The sequence below is a fragment of the Gallus gallus genome, chromosome 6, assembly GCF_016699485.2.
Source record: "Gallus gallus isolate bGalGal1 chromosome 6, bGalGal1.mat.broiler.GRCg7b, whole genome shotgun sequence".
Lineage (NCBI taxonomy): Eukaryota > Metazoa > Chordata > Aves > Galliformes > Phasianidae > Gallus > Gallus gallus.
The window spans coordinates 23,041,507-23,064,558 of NC_052537.1; the positions used below are offsets into that span (position 1 = coordinate 23,041,507).

The 23,052-nt window shown below is 62.5% G+C and overlaps 3 protein-coding genes across 4 annotated transcripts; 2 read left to right on the forward strand and 1 right to left on the reverse strand.

The window, feature by feature from the left end:
* Positions 1-445: 445 nt before the first annotated feature.
* PYROXD2 (pyridine nucleotide-disulphide oxidoreductase domain 2) lies at positions 446-4,039 on the forward strand. The gene is made up of 16 exons (NM_001389514.2): positions 446-586; positions 857-876; positions 1,068-1,161; positions 1,234-1,307; positions 1,394-1,540; positions 1,644-1,788; positions 1,900-1,961; positions 2,052-2,149; positions 2,277-2,418; positions 2,509-2,643; positions 2,725-2,797; positions 2,877-3,033; positions 3,116-3,270; positions 3,360-3,466; positions 3,552-3,672; positions 3,767-4,039. The coding sequence occupies exons 1-16, from the start codon at positions 457-459 to the stop codon at positions 3,847-3,849; spliced, it is 1,743 nt and encodes a 580-aa protein (NP_001376443.2). The 5' UTR covers positions 446-456; the 3' UTR covers positions 3,850-4,039.
* Positions 4,040-5,416: 1,377 nt separating this feature from the next.
* On the forward strand, positions 5,417-10,534 carry LOXL4 (lysyl oxidase like 4). The gene is made up of 15 exons (NM_001389513.2): positions 5,417-5,476; positions 5,915-6,215; positions 6,368-6,546; positions 6,625-6,836; positions 7,284-7,322; positions 7,412-7,637; positions 7,726-7,909; positions 8,025-8,179; positions 8,456-8,623; positions 8,762-8,924; positions 9,032-9,275; positions 9,526-9,641; positions 9,716-9,852; positions 9,974-10,085; positions 10,169-10,534. The coding sequence occupies exons 2-15, from the start codon at positions 5,936-5,938 to the stop codon at positions 10,237-10,239; spliced, it is 2,286 nt and encodes a 761-aa protein (NP_001376442.2). The 5' UTR covers positions 5,417-5,476; positions 5,915-5,935; the 3' UTR covers positions 10,240-10,534.
* Positions 10,535-11,888: 1,354 nt separating this feature from the next.
* On the reverse strand, positions 11,889-19,563 carry R3HCC1L (R3H domain and coiled-coil containing 1 like). 2 transcript variants are annotated; one of them, XM_046943204.1, is made up of 7 exons: positions 18,289-19,563; positions 15,617-16,938; positions 12,937-13,112; positions 12,786-12,856; positions 12,593-12,688; positions 12,330-12,470; positions 11,889-12,231 (listed from the first exon to the last, which is right to left on the reverse strand). In XM_046943204.1, exons 2-7 carry the CDS (start codon positions 16,922-16,924, stop codon positions 12,176-12,178), a joined length of 1,848 nt encoding a protein of 615 aa, XP_046799160.1. In that variant the 5' UTR covers positions 16,925-16,938; positions 18,289-19,563; the 3' UTR covers positions 11,889-12,175. The 2 variants fall into 2 exon arrangements, with proteins under 2 accessions (XP_046799160.1, XP_046799159.1); XM_046943203.1 differs by having other exon boundaries at positions 15,617-19,563.
* Positions 19,564-23,052: the final 3,489 nt, after the last annotated feature.

Here is a 23,052-nt window from a genome sequence, read left to right on the forward strand (position 1 = left end):
GGACCATGGCAGGACCTTTGCCCCGTGCTGCTGGGCAGGAATTTGTCCCGCTGAGCAAAGCTCTGGGGCGAGAGCCAAGCTCAGCCTCAGGCTGTCCCTTTTCCAGCTGCTGTGGAGGGGCTGCACTCCCCTTCTCTGCAGCACGGTGGCTGCCCACCCAGCCAGTTGCTCTGGATCCATGCATGCTCCCTGGGCTGCAAGCATCAGGCAGAATCTGACAATCGGGCTGTGCCCATCTGCTCCCCAGCCACTCCATGTGCCCCAGGCAAAGCTTGGCTGAGGTTCAGCTGCAGGGGCCGTGTCCTGCCCAGCCTTCCCACAAGCCGAGAGGCAGCGTCCAGCCCCATGCCAAGGCGTCCCCTGCCCTGGGCCCCCTGTTCCCACCCCGTGCCCTGAAACCCCGTGAGAAGCAGAGCCATGAAAGCAAAGTCCAGGAGCTACCAACACAGCACAGAGATGTTGGCTGGGCTCCGTGCAGGCCTGGGTGCAGGCTGTGCTGCCCACGGGCTGCGGGGGCATCGCCTGGCTCATAGCAGGACCACAGAAAAGCTGCAGCGAGAGTATGATGCCGTGGTGATCGGGGCAGGTAACAGGGGGCCAGGAACTGGTGTGGGTGGAGCAGCTCCCAGCTGTGAATGAGTCTGGCATGGATGGGCATGCGTTGCAGCTCCACGGTGTGCTGCTGGCACAGGGGTCAGAGCTGGGGATGCGTTGGGGCCCAGGAATGTAGGGATGGAGAGGATGCTTGCTGATGCCTGCCTCTTCATGTCCAGAGTCTCGCTATTTGGGTGTCCTGCATCTGTGCGTGGCAGGGTGCCATGGGGCTGCCCTGGCTCACCCCCTTCTCTCCTTGCAGGGCACAACGGGCTGGTGGCAGTGAGTACCGACAGTGGAGCGCTCGCCTCCATCACCAGTGGGGGGCATTGGGAGGCGGGTCTACAGGAAGCACTGGGACTGGGGGTCCTACAGAGGTTTGGAAAGCGGGGACTTCCTTAGTGAGGGGATGGGGTCACCATGTGCAGGAAAGGGACGCGTGCCACCCATGGTGTGACACATGCTTCCCGCAGGCTGCCTATCTGCAGCAGGCAGGGCTGCGCACGGCTGTGCTGGAGAAACGCCATGTGCTGGGTGGCGCGGCTGTTACCGAGGAGATTGTGCCAGGTACCCTACATACCCCACGTCCTCCTGCCCGCTACCTACTCTGTGCATCCCTCACCACCCCGTGTTCTCCAGGCTTTAAGTTCTCCAGGGCTTCCTACCTGCTCAGCCTGCTGCGCCCGCAGATCTACACAGAGCTGGAGCTGCAGGTACTGCTGCCTTCCTGGCATGCTGGCAGGGTGAGCCTGCTGCCCGGCCATCCCTGCAGTTTCCATCCTGACCCCGTGCCTTGCAGCGGCATGGGCTGAGGGTGCTGCCACGGGACCCCTACTCCTTCACCCCGCTGCTGGAGGACAGGAGCCCGCCCCGCTCCTTGCTGATGGGCCATGATATGGCCCAGACCCAGAGGCAGATTGCCCAGTTCTCCCAGAAGGATGCTCAGGTATGAGAGCAGCACCTGGCCCAGGAGCCCCCTCTGCCCATCAGAGCTGTAGGGATGCTCATGGTGGGGTATCCCCTTCTGGCCACTCTCTGTTCCCATTCAGGCTTACCCTAAGTATGAGGTGTTCATGGGGCGCTTGGTGTCTGCCATCAACCCGCTGCTGGATGCCCCCCCTGCGGATACAGCTGCCCTAGGGCAGGGCTCCCTGCTGCAGAGGCTCCGTGCCCTGTGGCCCCTGCTGCAGGCAGGTGTGTGGAGACATGGGGATCCCCATGGTGATGGTGTCTGGCCCAGCCCCTGGCACTGGTGGCCACCTCCTGGTGCAGCCATGCAGGTCCTGGAGCTGTCTTTTCTGACAGGGCTGGCACTGGGGCGGCAGCTGCCCCACTTTTACGAGGTACTGACAGCCCCAATCTCCAAGGTATGTGCTAGCAGCAGTGGCACCTCCCTGTGTGCTCACAGGGACACAGCCACAGCCCACCCCTGAGCCTCTCCTTGTCTCCCGGACCAGATCCTGGATCACTGGTTTGAGTCAGAGCCTTTGAAGGCTACTTTGGCAACAGATGCAGTGATTGGGGCCATGAGCAGCCCCCACACCCCTGGTGGTGGGTAAGGGTCACATCCCTTCCCTGGCTCTTGTGGCTCTGTGTGTTGGCCACTGAAGCTCTCATAAGGGCATCCTTGCCATGGGGGACACGTGCAGGGGACAGACCTCATCCCCTTGGCTGACCCACAGGTATGTGCTGCTGCACCACGTCATGGGTGAGCTGGAGGGGCGGCGCGGTGCCTGGGGCTATGTGGCTGGGGGCATGGGGGCTCTGTCCCAAGCCATCGCCCGTGCAGCAGCCACCTACGGTGCCCACATCTTTACAGAGCAGGTATGGGGTTTCTGGGCTTAGTGAGTGCTGTGGGATGTGTGCTGCTGGCTGTGGGGATGAACGGGGTGAGGTTCCCTCCCCTCTGCCCAGGCCGTGTGCCGCGTGCTGCTGGGATCTGATGGGCAGGCGCAGGGCGTCGTGATGCAGGACGGGACGGAGGTGAGGAGTAAAGTGGTGTTGTCCAACGCCTCCCCCCAGCTCACCTTCCTGGAGCTCACCCCCCAGGTATGGGGCCATCATAGCACTCGGCACAGGGTCACACCCCAGCTGGGTCACCCCATCACCTCAGTGCCCTCTCCATCCCAGGAGCGGCTGCCAGAGGACTTTGTGCGGCGGATCCAGCAGCTCGACACACGTTCCCCTGTCACCAAAATCAACGGTAGGGACAAGGAGCCGCTCTTGCTATCCTTGCTCAGGCATGCTTAAAACACTTACGCACCCCATGGTCCCCATCCAAGTGGCGGTGGACCGGCTGCCTAGCTTCCTGGCTGCCCCCAACACCCGTGACAGCCAACCTCTGCCCCACCACTGCTGCTCCATCCACCTCAACTGCGAGGGCACACACCTCCTGCACCAGGCTTACACCGAGGCTGCCCACGGGCACCCCTCCAGCAGGTAGGAGGTGCTCAACTCGCCCCCTGCCCACTGCCCTGGTGGTGCCAGGGGGATGTTTTGTGGCCGTGTCTCACTCCTCCAGGCCCATGATTGAGCTGTGCATCCCCTCCGCACTGGACCCGGGGCTGGCCCCTCCAGGCTGCCACGTTGTGTCCCTCTTTACCCAGTACACTCCGTATGAGCTGGCAGGTGGGCAGCCCTGGGACGAGAAGGCTCGGAATGCTTATGCAGACACAGGTGTGTAAAGCATGTGTGGAGCAGGATAGTACCTGGAGCACCGGTCCCTGCTTATGGGAAGAGCCAGCAATGTCTCCATTCCTCCATAGTGTTCGACTGCATTGAAGCCTATGCCCCAGGCTTCAAGGTGTCTGTCATCGGCAGGGACATCCTGACACCACCTGACCTGGAGAGGATCTTTGGGCTGCCCGGTGGGGTGGGTGCCAGTGGGCTGGGCTCTGAGCAACGTTCCTGTGCCAGCTGGGGAGGGGACACTGTACACACATGGGCTCTCTTTGCAGAACATCTTTCATGGAGGGATGTCTCTGGACCAGCTCTACTTCACCCGACCAGCACCATCCTACTCGACCTACCAGTCTCCAGTCCCAGGCTTATACCTGTGCGGGAGCGGAGCCCACCCTGGTAAGCAAGGCTGAGCATGGGGCTGCAAGGGGAGGATAGGGCTACATAGACAGGCGCAGACCCCTGGTGCAGCCCCACTCCTGCTGCCTTTCAGGAGGAGGTGTGATGGGTGCAGCGGGACGCAATGCAGCCCAGGTGGTCCTCAGGGACTTCAGGCGCCTGCGGTGGCAGCGGTGAAACTGACTTCACCTGCACAGGTGTGTGGCTGCATTTGTTCCCAGTGGCCCCTGCTTCCCATCCATGCTGAGAGCCAAGCATGCAAGGTAGCATCCCCTATGAACAGAGCAGTGCAGCGTCCCAAGAGGTGTCAACTGTCCCAGTGCTGTGACACCCACAGAAATAAACCCAGCCATGGACTTTGCATTTATAACTCTCTCTGTGGTTTTTCAGCCCTTTGTGTGGCTCCCTGTGCACTTTGGACTGTGATACCCTGGGGCCTGAGTGCAGAACACATCCTATGTCCCCCCAGCATGGGCTGCACGGGGCCGCCCACACTGTGTCTGCTTGTGTAGGGCACAGACGTGTCACTGAGCAGTGAATGGGGACAGCCAGCCCCTTGCTGGGGTGTGCCGTGCTCCCAGCATCCTTCCTCGTGCTGCTGCCGAGAGCCACGCGCAGCAATGACAGAGCTCACATCCTCTCCCTGCCCTCTTCCTCCTGGGGACAATGCTCCCGATTCAGCTCCAGGCCTCTCCTCCTGCGGGGCCCTAAATACGGCGTTTCCGGGCTGCGCTGCTGCACCTGAACCGCCTGAATCAATATTGACCGGCCAGGAATAGTCCCGCACTCCTCTGAGAATAGCCCCGCACGCCCGCCCCGCTGCCCACAGCTTCCCGCGCACGGGGCTGCCCTGCTGCAGAGCCCTATTTTTAGCTGCCGCAGTCACCGGCTGCACGGGGCTGCAGGTGGTGGTGCACGCTGTAAGCGGGGGGTGACAGCGAGGGGGGTCACCCCGGTGTGCCGCGCTCACACCGAGCGTCAGGGTATGGCCGCAGCCGTGGGAGAGCTCATGGGGTGGTGGCATGTGTGGGGATGTGGGGTGCCGGGGTGCTGCTGGCTCTGTCAGGACGTGGCGATGAGCTCACGGGCTATTCCTGGCCGTGTTGTTCCTGGCTCCTCCCGGCAGGAACTGGCTGCTTTCGCTCCAAACAAACAGCCCGGTGGCCACTGGCACATTCCTGGCCGGCCGGTGGCCACCACCAGGGCACGGGTGCTTCCTGTTTATCCCCATCCCACGCTGGGTTGCTCCGGGGACCGCTGTTGGCCCCATCCCACGGTTGCTCCCAGGGCACGTTGTGGGGGGGCATCCCCTGTCTGCCCCTCCAATGGGGGAGGCGGCGCCTGGGGACCTCCACAGCCCCCTCCCCTGCTCTCTGTGCATCCCAAGTCCTAGCACCGTTGCAGCACCCGTTGCATAGGAGGGGATCCTTTTGGGGTGATGCATCCGGCAGCCCCATGTTCTGCCTGACTGGGGGCCAGCCCCATGGTGCTGTGAATGCTGGGTGGGGGGACAGCCCCACCCTAGGGTCCTGGCTTCATTCTAGGGGCAGGGGGCATCAGGATCATCATCCCATGCTCTGACCCCCCCAGAAGTTGCTTTGCCTCAGAGCAAGGCTCCGGCTGGGCAGGGTGCAGGGCTGGGCTCTGAGCCTCGTGTGGGGGGGGAGCAGAGGCTGGGCTGGGCTGCGTGGGCCCCCACCCGGGGCGGCTGCACCATAAAAGCAGCAGCAGGCGGTGCTTGGCTGCAGGAGAGCTGCTGGAGGGCGGCTGGAGCCAACACCGCGTCCCCTCACCGACAGCCAGAGTGAGTGCCGGGGGCTGAGGTATCTCAGGGGCGGGGGGTGGGGTGAGGGAAGCATCTCCCAGTGCTGCCGGTAGGGATGCAGGGGGAGAGGGTTGGAGATGGGGGCTGCATGCAGGAGGGAAAGGCGATGGGTTTCAACTGGGGGACAAAAGGGTTCTGTGGGATGCCCACCCACAGCCGAGAGCATAGGCATGAAGCAGCAAGGGCAGCGCTTAGGGCTGCTGGCCACCCACTGAGTGTGGGGTAGGGGCTGTGGATATGGATATGGGGCTGAGCCCCAGGGAGGGTACACTGCAAGCCGTGTACAGGGCAAGGATAGGGATGTTACTGCTGTGTAAGGAGGCATGACCCTGCTCTATCATCACCATGCTGTGTGGTATGGGAGGGCTGCACCCCCACACCGTGTTCCCCAGGGGCTCAGTGTCGGGCTGTCCCCAGGCATCCCACCTCAGAGCTGCGATGGTGATGCCGGCCGGTCTGAAACCCATCCTGCTCCTACTGGTGCTGGTGCTGTGCCAGGCGGCTCCCAGCACACAGGAGCCACAAGAGGTGCAGCTGCGGCTGGCAGGGCCTCGGGGACCAGCTGGGGAGGGCCGCCTGGAGGTGCTGTACCAGGGCCGCTGGGGCACCGTGTGCGATGATGGCTTCGACTTCCACGTGGCCACCGTCGCCTGCCGGCAGCTGGGCTACACCGCAGCCATCACCTGGACCCACAGTGCTACTTACGGCCAGGGGGAAGGTAGGGGGCAGCTGGGGTGGGCGGGTGGCTGGATGGACAACGGCTGCCGGGGGAAACCTGCACGGGGTGCTGCAGGAGGGGAAAGCATGGGGGCACCCACTGGGTCTACAGCGATGCCTTCATAGTGACCCCTAGTTCTCCATCCCACCCAGGTCCCATCTGGTTAGACAATGTGCAGTGTGGAGGCAATGAGGTGTCCCTGGCTGACTGCGCCCACAACGGTTGGGGCACGAGTGACTGCCACCATGGCGAGGATGCCGGTGTGGTGTGCTCGGGGCAGCGCCTGCGTGGTGACCCCCACTTGACATCAGCCCCTGCTGCCCTGGGAGAGGTGAGTAGGGGCTGTCCATCCATTGAGATGGTTGGGGGTCTAGGGTGGATCTTATTACCCACTGTGGCCACCCTGCAGGGGCCAGGGCTGAGCTTGGAGGAGGTGCGGATCAAACCCATCCTCGCTTGGGCTAAGCTGAGCATGCCAGTGGTGGAGGGAGCAGTGGAGGTGAAGTACAACGGGCGCTGGAGACAGGTGTGCGACGCTGGCTGGACCCAGAATAACAGCCGTGTAGTGTGTGGGACGCTGGGCTTCCCCCGCGAGAAGCGTGTCAACACCAGCTTCTACCGGTAGGGATGGATGGATGTGCCATGGGATAGGGATGGATGGATGTGCTATGGGGATTTGGGGTATGGTGGAGAGAGGCTGCTAGTGAAGGGGTGCAGATGTAGCTAGGGGCATGGGGCACGTGTCCATGCCTGTGTCCCCTTCCTTGGGGCCTCAGCTTGGGCTCAGCAGCAGTCAGGGGCTGTGGGATGCTCCCCTGCTTTGCTCTGTGCAGCATGGGTACAGGCACAGGAGAGCCGAGACTTGTGCTGGGCTATAAATACAGCCCATAATGAGCCCCTGCCGGTGCCAGGCATCTTGTCATCCCTGCTGGGCATGCAGTACAGCAGGATTTGGCACAAGATTGTCACTGAGGAGAGAACCCTACCGTGCAGTGGGGTGCCAGGGAAGGCAGGGATAGGGGCGCAGTGGTGCTGAACCCCCAAACCTCCTGGCTCTGCTCCTTGCAGGAAGCTCTGGAACATGAAGCTGAAGGACCCCAGCTCCAGGTATGGCTCAGCCCTGGGCAGGGGGCACCAGCGCAGGAGCCCTCCCCCAGAAAAAACTTACACTTCTTCCCGCTGCTCTCCTCTGGCAGCCTGAGAAACCTGAGCCAGAAGAGCAGTTTCTGGGTGCACCGTGTGCAGTGCCAGGGCACAGAGCCCCACCTGTCACGCTGCTCCACACGGCTGGCTCCCCCAGCCCCCAGCCAGAATGCCTGTCCCCGTGGCATGCATGCCATCGTCAGCTGCGTGCCCGGCCCTGCCTTCCAGCAGAACAAGAACAGGGACAAGAAACCTCCCCGCAAAGCCTCCGTGGGAAAGGTGAGCCCTGGCACAGTCCCATGCCCTAACCCCAAGGCAGGCACCCAGGGCCAGGCAGCACCCACTGAGTGACTGTTCCTCATGCCAGGATCTTCCCGTGCGCCTGCGAGCGGGTGCCCATGCTGGAGAGGGCCGGGTGGAGGTGCTGCGCCACGGGCAGTGGGGCACCGTGTGCGGCCGGCGCTGGGACCTGGCAGCAGCCAGCGTGGTGTGTCGGCAGCTGGGCTACGGCACGGCCAGGCAGGCGCTACTGGGAGCACAGATGGGTCAAGGTGAGGTGGATGAAGAGCAAGGACCCCCTCCCCTGGCCACTCCTGTCCCCCAGTCTGGAAGTGTGCAGGGGGAACCAGAGTGGGCACAGAGGCAGGAGTGCTCCCTCTGCTCCAGGCCTGGGGCCCATCCACATGAGTGAGGTGCGCTGCATTGGCCACGAGCGCTCCCTGGGTGAGTGCCGCTTCCAGGACGGTGAGCAGAGTGGGTGCCGGCACGATGACGACGCGGCCGTCCGCTGCCACGTACCCCACATGGACTTCCAGAGCCAGGTGAGCCCCTGCCCCATTGTACAGCCCTCCACACAGAGCCCCATTGCACAGCCCCTCCATGCAGAGCCCCATTGCACAGCCTCTCCATGCAGAGCCTTTAGCTCCCTTCCTATTATGGATGCTTGGAGCAGCCCAAGGGGATGGGGGCAAGTAGAGCAACTCAAGCCACACTGATGTGGGGTCTGCAGGACACGCTGGAAGTGGTCGTGTGGGATGATGGATGCACAGGGCTTCCTACCCCACAGCAGCCCTGTCCTAGCCCTTCTCTGCACACAGGTGCGCCTGGCCGGGGGCCGCAGCCCTGAGGAGGGAGTTGTGGAGGTGCTGGTGCCAGTGCAGGGCAGGCTGCAGTGGGGCGCAGTGTGTGGAGCTCAGTGGGGGCTCAACGAAGCCATGGTGGTCTGCAGGCAGCTGGGGTTGGGCTTTGCCAGCCATGCCCTACAGGTGAGCATCGTGAGTGTGCTGGGATGTGTCAGCATACAGCCCTGGGGTACGTGGGTCCAAGCCCTGGTACTGCTGGTAGTGCTGGGAGCTGAAGGATCAGATGAGGACTGATCTGAGCATTGTGTCTCCCTCTACCAGGAGACCTGGTACTGGGCAGGCAGCCCCGACGCCTCGCAGGTGCTGATGAGTGGGGTGCGCTGCACGGGCACAGAGCTGGCCCTGCAGCAGTGCCAGCGCCATGGCCCCGTGCACTGCCCCACTGGCGGGGGACGCTTCTCGGCAGGGGTCACTTGCACCACCCGTGAGTACCCAGGGGGGCCCATCCTCCTGGTGGGACGCAGATCTGCACAGAGCAGCGGGTGGCACCGCGGTGTGTGGGGACCACCGGCAATGTTTCTTCTGTGCCAGATGCCCCGGACCTGGTGATGAACGCCCAGCTGGTGCAGGAGACAGCTTACCTAGAGGATCGCCCCTTGGGGCTGCTGTACTGCGCCCACGAGGAGCGCTGCCTGTCCCGCTCTGCTGACACCATGCAGTGGCCCTACGGCCACCGCCGCCTGCTCCGCTTCTCCTCCCAGATCCACAACCTGGGCAGAGCTGATTTCCGACCCCGGATGGGACGGCATGCCTGGACCTGGCACCAGTGCCACCGGTGAGTCTCCCACATCCTGGGGCCAGGCTGGGTACCCAAGGAGCCAAGCAGCTACGTCTCCCTTGGTTGTGTCCCTCCTACACAGCCCCCACCCTTGGCAGAAACTGTCCCGCCCGGAGTAATTAGCAGCGTCCGGGCCGACACTGTCATTAGGGCTTTATTTGGATACAAGGCTGTAATTTGCGCGGAGCTGCTCTCTTCTAGGTGCTGCCCGTCTTGCTCTGGCCCCACTCACCCCCTGTCCCCACAGGCACTTCCACAGCATCGAGGTCTTCACCCACTACGACCTGCTGACGCTCAACGGCTCCAAGGTGGCCGAGGGGCACAAGGCCAGCTTCTGCCTGGAGGACACCAACTGCCCTGAGGGTACGTGGCACCAGCAGTGGGGCAGAGCAGCACCCCCAGCCCCGCCATCCCTTATGCCCCCCTTCCGTCCCCAGGGCTGCAGCGTCGCTTTGCCTGCGCCAACTTTGGGGAGCAGGGGGTGAGCGTGGGCTGCTGGGACACCTACCGACATGACATTGACTGCCAATGGATCGACATCACCGATGTGCCGCCAGGCAGCTATACCTTCCAGGTGTGGGCATGGAGGGACCCCATGCTGGGAGAGCAGGGCTGGGCACCTTTGCTGGCATCCCTACAGAAGTGCAGTGCAGCAGGCAAGGTGCCCCCAACCCCATGCCCGTTGCCCTCCCCAGGTGGTGGTGAACCCCAAGCATGAGGTGGCTGAGTCAGACTTCTCCAACAACGTGCTGCGGTGCCAGTGCAAGTATGATGGGCAGCGCGTCTGGATGCATGGCTGTCACACGAGTAAGGAGGGTGGGGCCAGCGGGGGGTGACCACACGTAGGGTGCCACATGTCCTGACCCCACCAACTCCTCTGCTCTCTCTAGGTGATGCCTACGGTGCTGATGTGGTGAGTGAGATGGAGCGGCGTGAGCGCCTGGCCAACAATCTGGTGTAAGACCCCATCTCACCCCCCACCCCACACCCTGGGGCACCCCAGCCCCTGCCCTGGCTGCAGCAGCACCTGCCTGAGCTCAGGGACTCGACGCCTGCCCTATTTATTTCTGCTGCCATGGAGGATGGAGATGAGCATCATGGCTGGTGCAGGGGCCCAGCCCCATGCTGCCGGGGGGACCCCAGCTCCAGTGCTCTGGTGCCCCTCCCGGACAACTACCTCAGCCTGCCTGGCCCCAGGCACTGTGACACCCATGCACCAGTTATGTCCTCAATAAAGGTGCTGTGCAATGGGACAAGGGTGCTGCGTGGTGATATGGAGTACCCTGCTAACCCCCCAGCCCAGTTCCCATGCTGCCCTGTGGGGCTGGTGCCAGGCAGCCCCGGATCCTGGCCAGCAGTACCCACAGGCTGGGGCACCTCGTCCCTGACCCGGCTGACCCTATGCACACAGCAGGGCAGCCAGCTCTGCGGCAAAGCGGGCCGGCAGCCAGCCCCCAGCCGCCGCGGTGCAGCCCACGCTGGGCTTTCCCAGCCTGTTCCTGGCAGCTCCCTGCATCCCTCGAGCAGGGATGGAGCAGCTTTGCCCCTGGAAGCCCTTGCTCATGGGGACAGGGTGGGGACACAGAGAACAACATGCCCCTGCTCTGTTTCTTTCCCCTTCTAAAGGAAATAAATGAGAATCCCATCCACGAGCCACCAAGTGCTGCCACCCCCTCCTGCCTGCATCCCATCCCCACCCCCATGCACCAGCGCAGGACACAGATAGGGCTTCCATCCCCTACCTCCCCCCGTGCAGCCAGGACTGGTCCCCACGTGCTGGCCCCGGCACGTGGAGGGGCCACGGGACAGTAGCCCCAAGCACAGCCCGTGGCAAGGCGCGTGCTGACGGAGGCTCATTGCGCCAAACCCCACTGCTCACTGCCGGACAGCGGAAAGATGCTTTCCATGTGAGAGCATCCTCTTACCCTGAAACTTTCCGCTGTCTGGGCCACCTGGCTGAGACAGAGCCCAGCTGGCAGCAGGGCCAGCAGCCACAGCACAGGGTCACGACCAGTTCCTCTACCACTGCACTGGGGACAGCCAGGGGACATGGAGTGGTCGGGACAAGGCGGAGGTGACACATGGCACTGCTCCATGCTTGCTGCTGAGGGCATGAGAGCCCCACAAACGATGGCCCTAAGAGTTATGAGGTGTCAGGACAGGCTTTGTGCTCAGCAGGGGATGTAGGGGTGGGTTTAGGGTGGTGAGGTGATACAGAGAGTGCTGCAGCCCTGGGGGAAAGGCAGCTCCCGGCTGCCCACACCGCTCCCGGGGGCAGGGCAGGAAGCCCCCGGGTGGGGAGCACAGCCCACATCACAGCCCGGGCCCGCTCAGGGCTGGCCCTTCCCACAGCCGGACAAGGATTGCGCTGTTCGGGATGGCGGATGTAAACAGGGTCGCTCTGCCAGCACATTCCAGCCCTTCCCCAGGCCGTCCTGCCCAGCCCACCCTGGAGGGGAAACCCCTGCTTCGGAGCCGGGCACAGCATGCACACCCCCGGGGCATTCCACGTGCATGGACATGCACTGCAGCTGGAGGCAATGCTCTCAGCCAGCAGGACAAGCCCTGCATCCTACAGTGCTGCATCCCCCCTTCAGAGGCAAGGCAAAGCAAAATAAATGGTATTTATTAGCAAAATAAAGGACATTCTCACTCACAACGCTCAGGGTGGCCGTGGCTGACCACATGGCATGTGTAACCACAGCCCTGGGGACAGCCCTGGGACACCATGGCATGTCCCCAACTGGCCCTCAAGCACCCTGCAGCTGTGTCCTCGCTTCTTTCCCGTGAGCCCGCTCCACGTGGCACAGAGCCCACAGGGCGGCAGCAGCACCAGCTCCATCCCCAGGCGCGGGTGCCCCTGGCAGCATCGCCAGCACCATCCCACTGCAGGACGTTCACTCCCGGCCTTCCCAGGCATCCTCCCGCTGCTTGTTCTCCAGGCGCTTCCTCTCTGTGGGGAAAAAGGGTAAACCCCAAACCCCCACTTCCCCCAGCCCTAAGGTCTGAGAGGAATGGCGTGGCACAAACAGAGGGGTTCCCGGAGCTCACCCCGCGCCTCCTGCAGCTTCCTGCGCTCGGCGTCCCGCTGGGCAGGGGTCTGGCTGCTGCGTACCCCCAGGGCACCGATGACCAGGCGCCGTGCCAGCGCGGCTGACGTTTCGGGGCGCTCCTTGGCTGGCTGCAGAAAGTCTGGGGGAGTGGAGAGGAGGTGTCAGCACGGGGACCCCAGTGGGAGGCTGGCACAGCACCAGTTGGGGTGCCAGGGTACTGGGGTGCCCGTGGTGCAGTCCTCCCACTGTGCCCTCACTCACCAGCATACGCCCTCGCCTTGGCTTTGGCTGCCCGCGTGCCCTGGGACAGCGGGCGAGTCTTCACCATCAGGTGCTTGGTGCTGAGGGCATCGCGCGCTGCGGGGAGAGCAGCACAGTGCCATGCCGCCAAGGGATGCACACACACGGTGCCCTCTGCCCACCCACTGTATACCCCACGGGATCCCCGCAGTACCTGTGATGGGACTGGAGAAGATGCCCAGAGCGTGCGTATCATCCACCCACTTGATGTCAAAGCCCTTCTTCCTGACAGAGGGACGGAGGGTCAGCACAGCACGGCGGCACCGCGCACAGCACCACGGCATCGCGCACTGCCGTGCACTCACTGGTAGCTGCAGAAGATGCGCATCAGGTCCTCAGTGCGGAAATCCGGGGGGAAGTCATAGATCTCGATGACGTGGGGCAGCTCGGCGTCACTGAGGTCCGGCGCGGCCGGCTCAGCCCCGTAGTAGTTGAAGCGGGGCTCCTGCAGGCTCTGCTGGCGCTCAGAGCCCCCCGAGAGCTGCAGGGACAGAGATGGCGCTGAGCGACCCCCACCCGGTGCTGGGAGCCCATAAATCCCAGGTGCTCCTGTGGGGATGTCCTGCCCCAGTGCCGCACACTGGTGCTCCATTAGATTAATGGCAGTGGGTATTGGGAGGTATCGACCAGGGCTCACATATTTTCCCATTGCTCTTTTCCTATTACAAGCATCCCAGTGAGACACGGACACGTGCTGGCCAGGTGCAGGGTACCCAAAATCCACCTGAGAGCTGCAAGACCAGGGGGAAGCCACACGTCTGCCTGCCCTACAGGAGCCCAGCAAGCCCCACGTCACCATCCCGCTCCAGACACTGCAATGGAAAAGCCATCACTCCCCAGCAAGCCAGTTCCACCAGTTCAGCGCCTGCACTGCTAAAAATTGATGCCTTACTTCTAATTTGAATTTGTCTGGCTTTGGTTTCCAGCTGTTGGTTCTCGCTCTGCCTCTCTGCCGGATGGAAGAGGCCTTGGTCACTGTGACAGCACTGCTTGCAGGTAATCGAGTCACTTCCCAACTCGCCCCTCGACAAACCAAACGGGCTGTGCTCATTGAGCGCCTCACAGTCAGGCATTTCCTACAGCCCTAAAACATGACGGCTGTAGCTCTTTCCCACCTCTCCAATTTTTCACCCTTCACTTTAAAATATGGGTGTCAGTCTCCCTCTGCCAACATCACAACACGGGGGGGCATGCAGCCGCCGGCAGCACCAGTGCCAATGGGATTCCCAAACATGCCGTGCTGCAAGGTGTGGGGCTGAGGGCACATAACTCAGCCAGGTCCCCAGCCCGATCCCCCAAGTGATCGTAGCTGAGCGCACCACGGCTGGAAGGTTAGAGCCCATAAATCCCAGCCAGCTCAGTCAATAAAAAGTGCTCGTTCCAACAATTTTATGGAGAAGATGGATTCATGGGCAGGTGAGGACGGAGGGGAGAGCTGAGTTACAGAGCTGGCGGGGGAGCCCAGCAGCACCCGGGACCATCCCCCACCCCAGGCAGCAGTGCACACTCATTGGGGTCCGGCACCCCGCGTGGCCCCGGGCAGGACAGAGCCTGTGCAATGCCCCAGGGCCATGGGGCTGGTGAGTGGAGCCCACGACCTTCACAAACCACTGAGTGTGGCGAGGATTGGAGCACACGCATCACCACCACCGGTGTGAGGACCGATGGCAGCGCTGTCCCTTGCAAGCAGCAGCCACCATGGCCGCAAGGAAATCGTTCCCGTGGTTAATTACCCTCCACTGATTTCCAGTCTGAATCCGTCTGGCTTCAGCTCGCAGCCAGTGGATCTGGGGATGTTTTTTCTTGCTAGATTAAAGAGCCGTCTGCTATCAGAAATCTCTTCTCCTTGCAGAACGTCATAAATCTCGCTCTCTGCCAGCTCTCCATGGCGCATACGGATTCGGTTATGACAAAGAACACTACTAATTTCCTTGTCCTTTTTGTTAATTAACAACAGCTTCATCTCCCCGAGTGGACGCGTCTGCCTCCCAGCAGCTCAGAGGCGTGGGGAAGCCACCAGGAACAGGGGTGGAGGGGTGAAAACGGCCTCTTCCCATTGAGAAATCCCATTTTCAGGTCCTTATTCACCTATCTGGGGAAGCTCCCTGGAAATCCAACCTTTTTAGAACACCTGCATGGGGCATCCAACAAGGATGCTCCAGAGCTCCCCATTGAACAAATTACCTGCAGCACCTCTCGGCCACACGGCAGGCAGGAACAGAGGAGCACCAAGGCAGCGTGCGCAGCCCCAAGGAGCTCAGCAGGCATGGGATTAACCCAAGAGTGGCACTGAGACCCCAATTCCTCCCCTGCACCATCACCAGGCACCGTGTGCCACTTCACACCCCGCATTCAGTCAAGGCTGGACGTTCGTTTTGGACAATATTAGCGCTGTTTGTTACTCCAGCTACATTAACGTCGCTCCGAAAATTACCCGTTTTTATGCCACTGATTTAAAATGCAATAATGGATTTCCAGCCTGGCTGCAAAAAGACACACTTTCCTCGCGAGCGGCGGGGAAGCGGCGCGGCTCCCAGCGCTGCGCGGCTCATTGTAGTAAATCCAGCCCCACGCCTACAGGAGGGGATGGTAATGAGCCACAGCTGATTAAGAAGCCGTAGTTTTCAGGAAACTTCACGTTGCTATTTCAATGGGAGCCCATCCGTCTCGGCCCGTTTCTTTATTACTGGCCCTGCTTTCACGAGGGTGCTGTTGCAGTTTACGGCTCTCGAGCACGTTTTACTGATTGCTCTTTACGTACTGGTAAGGGGAAGAGCTCCCCCAGCCTTGCTGGCACCAAGCGGGTCCCAGAAGCATCCTCATGGCACTGCTCATGCTATGCACGGCTGGAGGTGATGGCACACGCATGTGCCATGCAGCATGCGGCTTACCTCAGTAGTCATGGGGACACCTACACCCTGCACACTCCATCCCTACATCCCAGCAGGACACACCCCAAGGACAGAGCCATCCCCACACACGTACCTCCTCCAGCAGGCGCGGATCCAGGCAATCCCCATCGTCATTGAAAAGCGCATCCCAGCTCTCCGCACCGCCTGGGCTGCTCGGGGTCCCGGCACCGGGCTGACTCGGCTTTAGGGAGCTGCCATGGGGACATCCCTCCTCATCCTCCTCTTCCTCCCGGTGCTGCCGCTGCCAGCCTTCATCCTCATCTGCTCGTGCTGGTTCCTCAGCCCACGATCCAGGTGAGAGCTGTTCTATGCCATGGCACAGCAGCTCCAGGGGTTTTGGGGGCTGGGGACTGCCCAAGGGATCTCCATCCCCAGAGCCACTTTCTGTCTCCCCAGAGCCACTTTCTGTCCCCCCAGTACAGCTCATCTCCTCACCAGCCCCCAGCTCACTGCTCCCATCAGGCACAAGGACACCCTCCTCTCCATCGTGTCCAGCACCAGCACTGGCCTGCTCCTTACTGGGCGGCAGCTGCTCCACATGCTCTGGCAGGAGCTGGGATGTGCTGCCCATGTCCCAGCCCAGGAATGCTGGCGTGTCCCCTGTCCCAGCTTCACAGGCAGCTCCTCCTGGGGCAGCCACGGCGCTGCCTCCCTGCCTCTCTTCCTCAGGGTCAGTGGAGCAGCCCTCACTCTGCCCTGCAAGGACAGACTCATCACGCTCCCTCTCCTCCTCGTGGCTTTTCACACTCTCCCAGCTGAGCTGGGGGGTGCTGTCCACATTCCCCTCTCCTGCCTGCTGCAAGGCACCCTGTTCTGTGCACCCCGAGCGCTCCGTAGCTGCACCCAGGGAGCTGTCACCCAGAAGCTCCATCACGTTGCCCAGCTCTGTCCGACGCACCGTGCTCAGCTCAGCTGCCATTACACCATCATTACATACATCAGGATCACCACGATGCTCAGAGGCTGCCACAGGATGGGCACCCAGGGGGTCCGGCACCGTCCTCACCCCATGGCTGTGCTCCCCATGCCCTGCATCCCGGGATGCTCTGCCCGGGGGCTGTGCAGCAGCTGGCTCCAGGCTCGGCTCCTGCACAGTGGGCGACGCTCCTGCTGCCTGTCTGTCCCCAGCAGAAGCTGCCCGTGGCTCCGTGGCCCCGGCCTTGCTCTCCCTGCCAGCTGCTCTGCCCACGTGTGTCCTGGCTCCGGGGCTTCGCCTCTGCCCCTCAGAGCCACCCTTGGGGATGTCCAGTGCCGGGCGCTGCTTCTCAGGCTCCCGGTGGCTGGCGGCCGCCTCTTGTGCCGCTCTCTCCCGCCGCGCTTTGGGCACATAGAGGGCCATGTCGGGCTTCCTGCGGCGCACCCGGCTGCCCTCTGCCTCCATTGTGCCACCACCACCTGCAAGGGAGAGAAGTGTCACCGCCACCGTGCCCATACCGCGATGGTGCCAGCGTGACGCGCATCGGGATATCCTGGCAATGGGCTGCGGCTGTGCCAGGCTGCCTCGTCCCGGTGGAGATTTATTTTTCATCATCTTTGGCACAACCAGGCACGCCGCTGCCTGCCAGGCCCCGCGCCCCTATAAATATGCATCAAGCAGCATTTATGGAGACGGATGGTGTGGGGGTCTGCGCTGTGGCTGAGGGGAAGGCAGAGTGGGGCCGGGCCGGGGCCCCGTGATTAATCACTGCCCACTCTGTTTAGGGGTATTCATCACGGGCCGCTGTCAGGTAAATCACTGGAAAAACACCTCTTCAGTAATTAATGTGAAGTGACGGATGGACAGCCCCTGGGCCCATTAATCTGGAACATCAGAGCCTACTGAGATTATGAATGTCAGGATGCATAAACTGCCGGCGGATCAATAGGGCCAGGAATCCATCCAAGGCTCTCATTTCCGCGGCACCTCCGGTACATTAGGCTGCAATCCCCTCCCTGCCAACCACACCGAGCACAGCCTCGGGGACAGGCGGCACAGCCTCGTGGGCTGCAGTGCCCGACGCTAAGCTGGACCCACCAATCCGGGACTGCCCGTGCGACCCGTCTCGCCCGGACAGACAGATGGATGGAGGTATCAGAGTGCAGCCCATCACCAAGGGGTCGTGGAGCTCCTCCACAGGAGTGGGGATCTCCAGGGCTGGGATGCCGCCAGCTGGGACGCTCTGTGTGCATCCCGAGTCACCTCCAAGGCACGCGGGATTTATGGGCTCCTCGAAAGTTTGTCATTCACCTTGCCTCACCCTCCAAAGCAGATGGTGCTGCATCAGCCAGACGGTGCTGGGAGCACCCTCTGCATGCACAGCCGTGCCAGCGCACACTTCTTCCCTGGGCACAGCATGCAGGCTGCGGGTCTCACTCACCCTGCACAGGGCAGGGCATCTCTGCTGCTCCCAGACGTTGAGAGCTCACCCTGCAGCGTGGCTCTGGCACGAGGCTCTGAGGTCTCAGTGCAGGCACGCGGCACAGTGCAGCGTGCCAGTTCCTGGAAAAGTTGAAGTGCCACCCAGCACCCTCCCTGCAGGCTGCCTCATTTCCTGGCAGGGCGCTGTATTTTTAGCCTTCGAGGTTTCTAATTCCACTCGATCCATCCTGCCATCAATAGAGCACGTAACCCTACAGCCCTGACAGCGAGCCGGGGACGGCAACACCTGGGCCACCGCGGTGCGGGATCGCCCGTATGGGACCACGCGTTGGCAATGTCACTCTTTATAGCCTGCTGCAGGCTGGGCGAAAGAAAAATACTGCTACCCTAATAAATGCAGCCACGAGGAGATTCTAAACAGCCCCGATTAGGATGCTGCCGCACAGCGCTGACATCCAGAGAGGGGCCGGCGGGCAGATGTCCCCACTGCCACCTCCCTGCCCTGCTCTGGGCAGCAACACGCTCAGCAGTGGGGACAGCAGGCATGGAGACAGCAGAGCGGTGACACCCGTGTGCTGGCAGACACGCGGAGAAAAGGGAGATTTCAATCGTGCCTTGCGCTTCTGATGCTCCAAGGAGATACCCGGAGCGCCGCAGACAGGAGGTGATTTATGGGGCGATAGCGTCCCTCGACAGCTGCAGGGAGAAAAGGGACGGCACGGCAGCAAATGGAGCTACAGGCGGAGGGGAATGCAAAGGGCTTCACGAATACAGCAGGGCAGGTTCAGCACAAAAGGGAAGAGGGCTATTAATAAATAGGGAGGGAGAGAAAATTAATGACGGATCAAAAACAAAGGGCAGCATTACTGTTTTTAACCAGCAAAAATGCAAATGAGGCAGAGGCCTCATCAAAACAGCTGCAGGGAAGCAGAAACAGCCCCGGCACAGAGCAGACACCTGGGCACACCGCTGACCCCAGCTCGTGGCGCTGGGTCGGAGCAGCGGCAGAGCGACGGGCACTGACTTCTGTACAGAAGGGAATGGGAATGCTGCAGTCGGGCACGCTGAGGCTGCTTCGGTGCCTGGTGCCCAAACAGCGGGCGCAGGGGGACGTGGGCTTTCCAGCAGGGTTATTTCAGCAGAATTACCGGGCAGAGCTTTAGGATAAGGCGGGCAAGAGACAATTTACGCGAACATCGGGGTATCGTTTTACAGCAGCTCGCAAACTTTCACTGGGGCGGTGAATCGTAATTAAATTTGGGGACGATAGCGAGCCGAGCAGGGAAATCGCTCAAAGGATCCGAGAAACACGGGCAGGGAACGCGCCGAGACGCAGCCTGGGAAAACGAAGCGAACGTGGCTGGGGAAACCGGGCCGGGAAGCGGGGAAAGGGAGGTGCGGAAGCGCGCAGCGCCCGGTACCCGGCGCCGTGCCCCGGGCGGGGAACATGGCACAGCGGGGGCGGGGCAGGGCGCACAGCTCGGACGGCTCTGCCCCTTCCCGGCCGCGCAGCGAAGCACCGCCGGCCCCCCCCGTTCACGCGCCCCGGCTCGGTCCCGCCTGCCGGGATCGGGGCGGCGTGCGGGGGGGTCGCGGGAGGGCCGTTACCGGTCACCGCGCCGGGTCCCCCGCCGCTCCGCGCCGCCGCCGCCGCTTCCGCCGCGCCGAGCCCGCCCCGTCCCGCCGCGGGGAGCGCCGGGACCTGTAGTGTGGCGGCACCGCACCGCCCCGCAACGCGGCCGCGGCGCCGCCCCGCGCCCCGAGCGGCTGTCGGGGCTGGAGCGCGTCGGGACTGCCGGCGGGAGGCAGCCGTGGGCGCGGGGGAGGCGGCGGCGGCGGGGTGAGCGCGGCAGCCCTCGTCCCCACCACCGCGGGCGCCGCCACCCCTGCCGGGCTCCTGCGCGTCCACGGAGCGGAGAAAGCCCACGTGCCGGGGCCGCGGTGCCACGAGCCGTGCCAGAAGCGTGGTGACAAAGGCGCCGTGCCCAAGAACCGGTGGGGTGATGGGCGCAGGGCTCCCGCTTCCCGCAGCGCTGACCCCGCAGAAGCTGCCATTGATTTCCCATTACCTCTTAATGTCACGTACAAAGCGGGAGCAGCGCTGCTGGCTGCTCGGCGCTGGGGGATCGCCCGGGCTCCGTCACCCCCTGGGCCACATCCTGCAGACAGAGGGCTGCGGGGTGGTCAGCGCGCTCGATGCCCAGACAAACGGACGGGAGAAGGTGTCTGCGCCGGGCAGCTTCGCTCCGCATCCTTCCTGGGGTTTGGCGAGGAGCTGGCTGCCTGCGCGAGCCGATAATGAACGTGGCCCTGGTGCTTGCACGCTCTCGTCGGCAGCGCGGGCGGAGGGGAGCACACCTGGGACCCGCACGTCTTCTGGCTCCTAATGAAGCGCTGCCGTTGCTGAGCACTCCCGAGCTGGGGCCTGCGGGAGGGATGAGCTCCTCCGCAGGCACGGCAAGGAGCGATAGGCACAGCCCAGGGGACACGGACGTTCCTGGCTGCCCGCTGTATGTGCCAGCACCAAACCCTGGTTCTGCCGTGCTGAGAGGTGGACCCAAATGGTGATGCGTTCTTCCTTTGCTTCCCCTTTATTTGGACTGGAGCCCGGAAAGATGGCTGTACTCCATTGCCACAGTCCTGCGGGGCACGGCACGGTTGTATAGGTTCTGCACAACCATCCATGTGGCCCCATACAGGACAAGGATGGCTCTCACTATGTGAAGCTACCCAGCACCCTCCAAGGAGCAGCCCCAGCCCCACTGTGCCCCCAGAGGGGAGCGTGGCCCCTCCTGCGTGTAATCGATGGCAGCAGATCCTGATCGCTTTCATTATTATTATTTTCTTATGCATGTGCGCACAGGAGATTTATCGCCAGCTACGGAGGCAAAATCAATTATTCATGTTATAAATTAGAAAATGATTTATGTTTGTGGGAGGCCAAGCAGTGTGGAGCCCCTGGCCGCATGGGAGCCGTGTTTGTCTGGGAATGGCACCGGGTACCCCCTGCCAGCACTTCCCCGGCCTCTCCATCAGTGCCTCACCACGGGGTGCCCCCATACATCACAGCACCCCACAGCACCCAGTCCTGGACACTGCCAAACCCCAAAAACCTCGCGTGGGCCCATCTCCCTGCGTGGGGCTCACTGCCGCCGTTGACTTTGGGGTCTGGGATTGCACGGCTCTGCAGGGATGCTCAGCTGAGCTCTACGCCCATGGTTTCCCATGGCAAATCAGCAGCAAGGCTGAGGGCTGGACGGAACACCTAGCCTCCTACATCCTGCCAGCCCATGTGCCCATGTCTGCAGCCCAGGGGAGGTTGGGGACAGCGGTGGCCCTGTTACCCCAGCTGTTGCAGTAGGATGATGCTCCACAGGCAGTTTCCATGGCAGCAGCAGTGCAGTCTGAGCACTGGGAGATGTGGGCTGCAGGAAGACCCCCTTACTTCCCCCACTGGAGGCATCCTCACATCTCTCCACCTGGTAGCTGAGTATGTGTCTCCAGCGAGGGACACTGTGGTGTCCACTCTAGAGTGCCATGTGCAGGGACAGAGACCCCCTGCACCATCAACATGCTCCCCAGGAAAGGAGATGGATAAGGGCAATGGGGCTGCACAATGGCCTGAGCCCAGCTGTCCCAGTAGAGCCATGGCCTCCTCCTTCTGGGTTAGTGTGGTCTCAGGGCTCCTGGGAAATTTGTAGGCACAGAGAGCGCCGGTGGGAGCTGCTGTGGTCACAGACCCCTACCCTGCACCGGGCGTCCTCAGCTCCCCTGCCCAGCACACACTCTGTGCTGATAGCAGGGCCGCTCTTGTTTCCAGAGAGCGTCGATCCAAAGCTGCTGTGCCTGCACCTCCCTGGGGATGGCACGGCAGGCCGGGATGCTGCCTGCCTCTCCTTGTCTCTCCATCTGCAGCTGCGTCAGCGGGGGCCGCAGGGAGCCACGGGCTGAAAGGAGCAGTGCAGAGAGAAAAGAGTGGCTGGCGGCCCCAGATCTGCTCTGATCAGAGGCAAGCTGTGTGTCCAGCTCCGGCCGGGCTGAGCCCTGGGCAGGAGAGGCAGCACGAGGCTCTGCACTTTCTCTCACTGGAGCCGAACACCCTACAATGCTCCGTGACCCAGCAGTGCATCCTGTGACCCCCTTTGTGTTCCTGGGTATCCCAGCCCGTATGAGCACGTCTCTGCTTTCTCTCTGCAGAGTAAGTGCTTGCAGAGGGCTTTGGTGGAGAAAAGCTCCAGGAGCTACCATGAGGATACAGGGCAAGGAGGGCAACACACCCAGCATTTCCCATGCCCAGCCTGGCAGCTCAGCCATGGGGTGGGCACTGCGGAGAGCTCAGGGCTGGGGTAGGTTGGATTTGCTTTGTGCTGCTGCACCAAACACCTGGGGACTCAGCAGCTCGTGACAGCGCTGTATAATGCGAGGAAGCAGCCCGCGGTGCAGGCAGGCGCCGGTGCTGCCGGCGGCTGTGGGCAGGGAGATGATGGGGCCCGGCGGTGCCCCTGGGAGGAGAGCTGGCTGCGGGCAGCAGGACTCTCCTGCTGCTTCTGTTTTCCTGCACACGGAAAATGAGCAGGCAGTGAAGGCAGCACTGTGCTGCAGGAATCAATACAGCCTGGGTGCTCCTCCCCGCGCTCCCCTGGGAGCCTGCCCCCAAGCATCTCCCTGAGCAATTGCTGCTGTCTCCCTCTCGATGCTGTCTTGCTTTCCTGTGTGTGCAGCAGGACCGTGCCTGATGCTGCAGGCTGTGCAACAGTGTGGGGCAGGGGGTGACAGCCCCAGGACTGGGGAGCTCACTACCTGAGCAGCCTGACTTCAGGGATCCTTCGGGATGTGGAGAGAGATATCCTGGGGGATCCCTGTGCCCCTCTCCGGGGATCCTATTGCCTGGCCAAGAGGAGCTGAGGTCCTTTGGCTCCATCACAGCACCCAGCGGGTTCAGAAGGACATGACACAGCGTGACCCTGCACCTTGCCCATGGGGATTCTGATCCTACAGGAGATCCCGGGAGAGACAAGACCAGCTCACCCATAGGGCAGTGTCTCGCAGGGAATGGAGCTTTCTGCTGTCACTGCTCTGCCCCACAGGTAGTGACGGACAGCAGGGACGGGCACCGTGAGGCAGGAGACAACAGCGGGTGGATCCGGTTA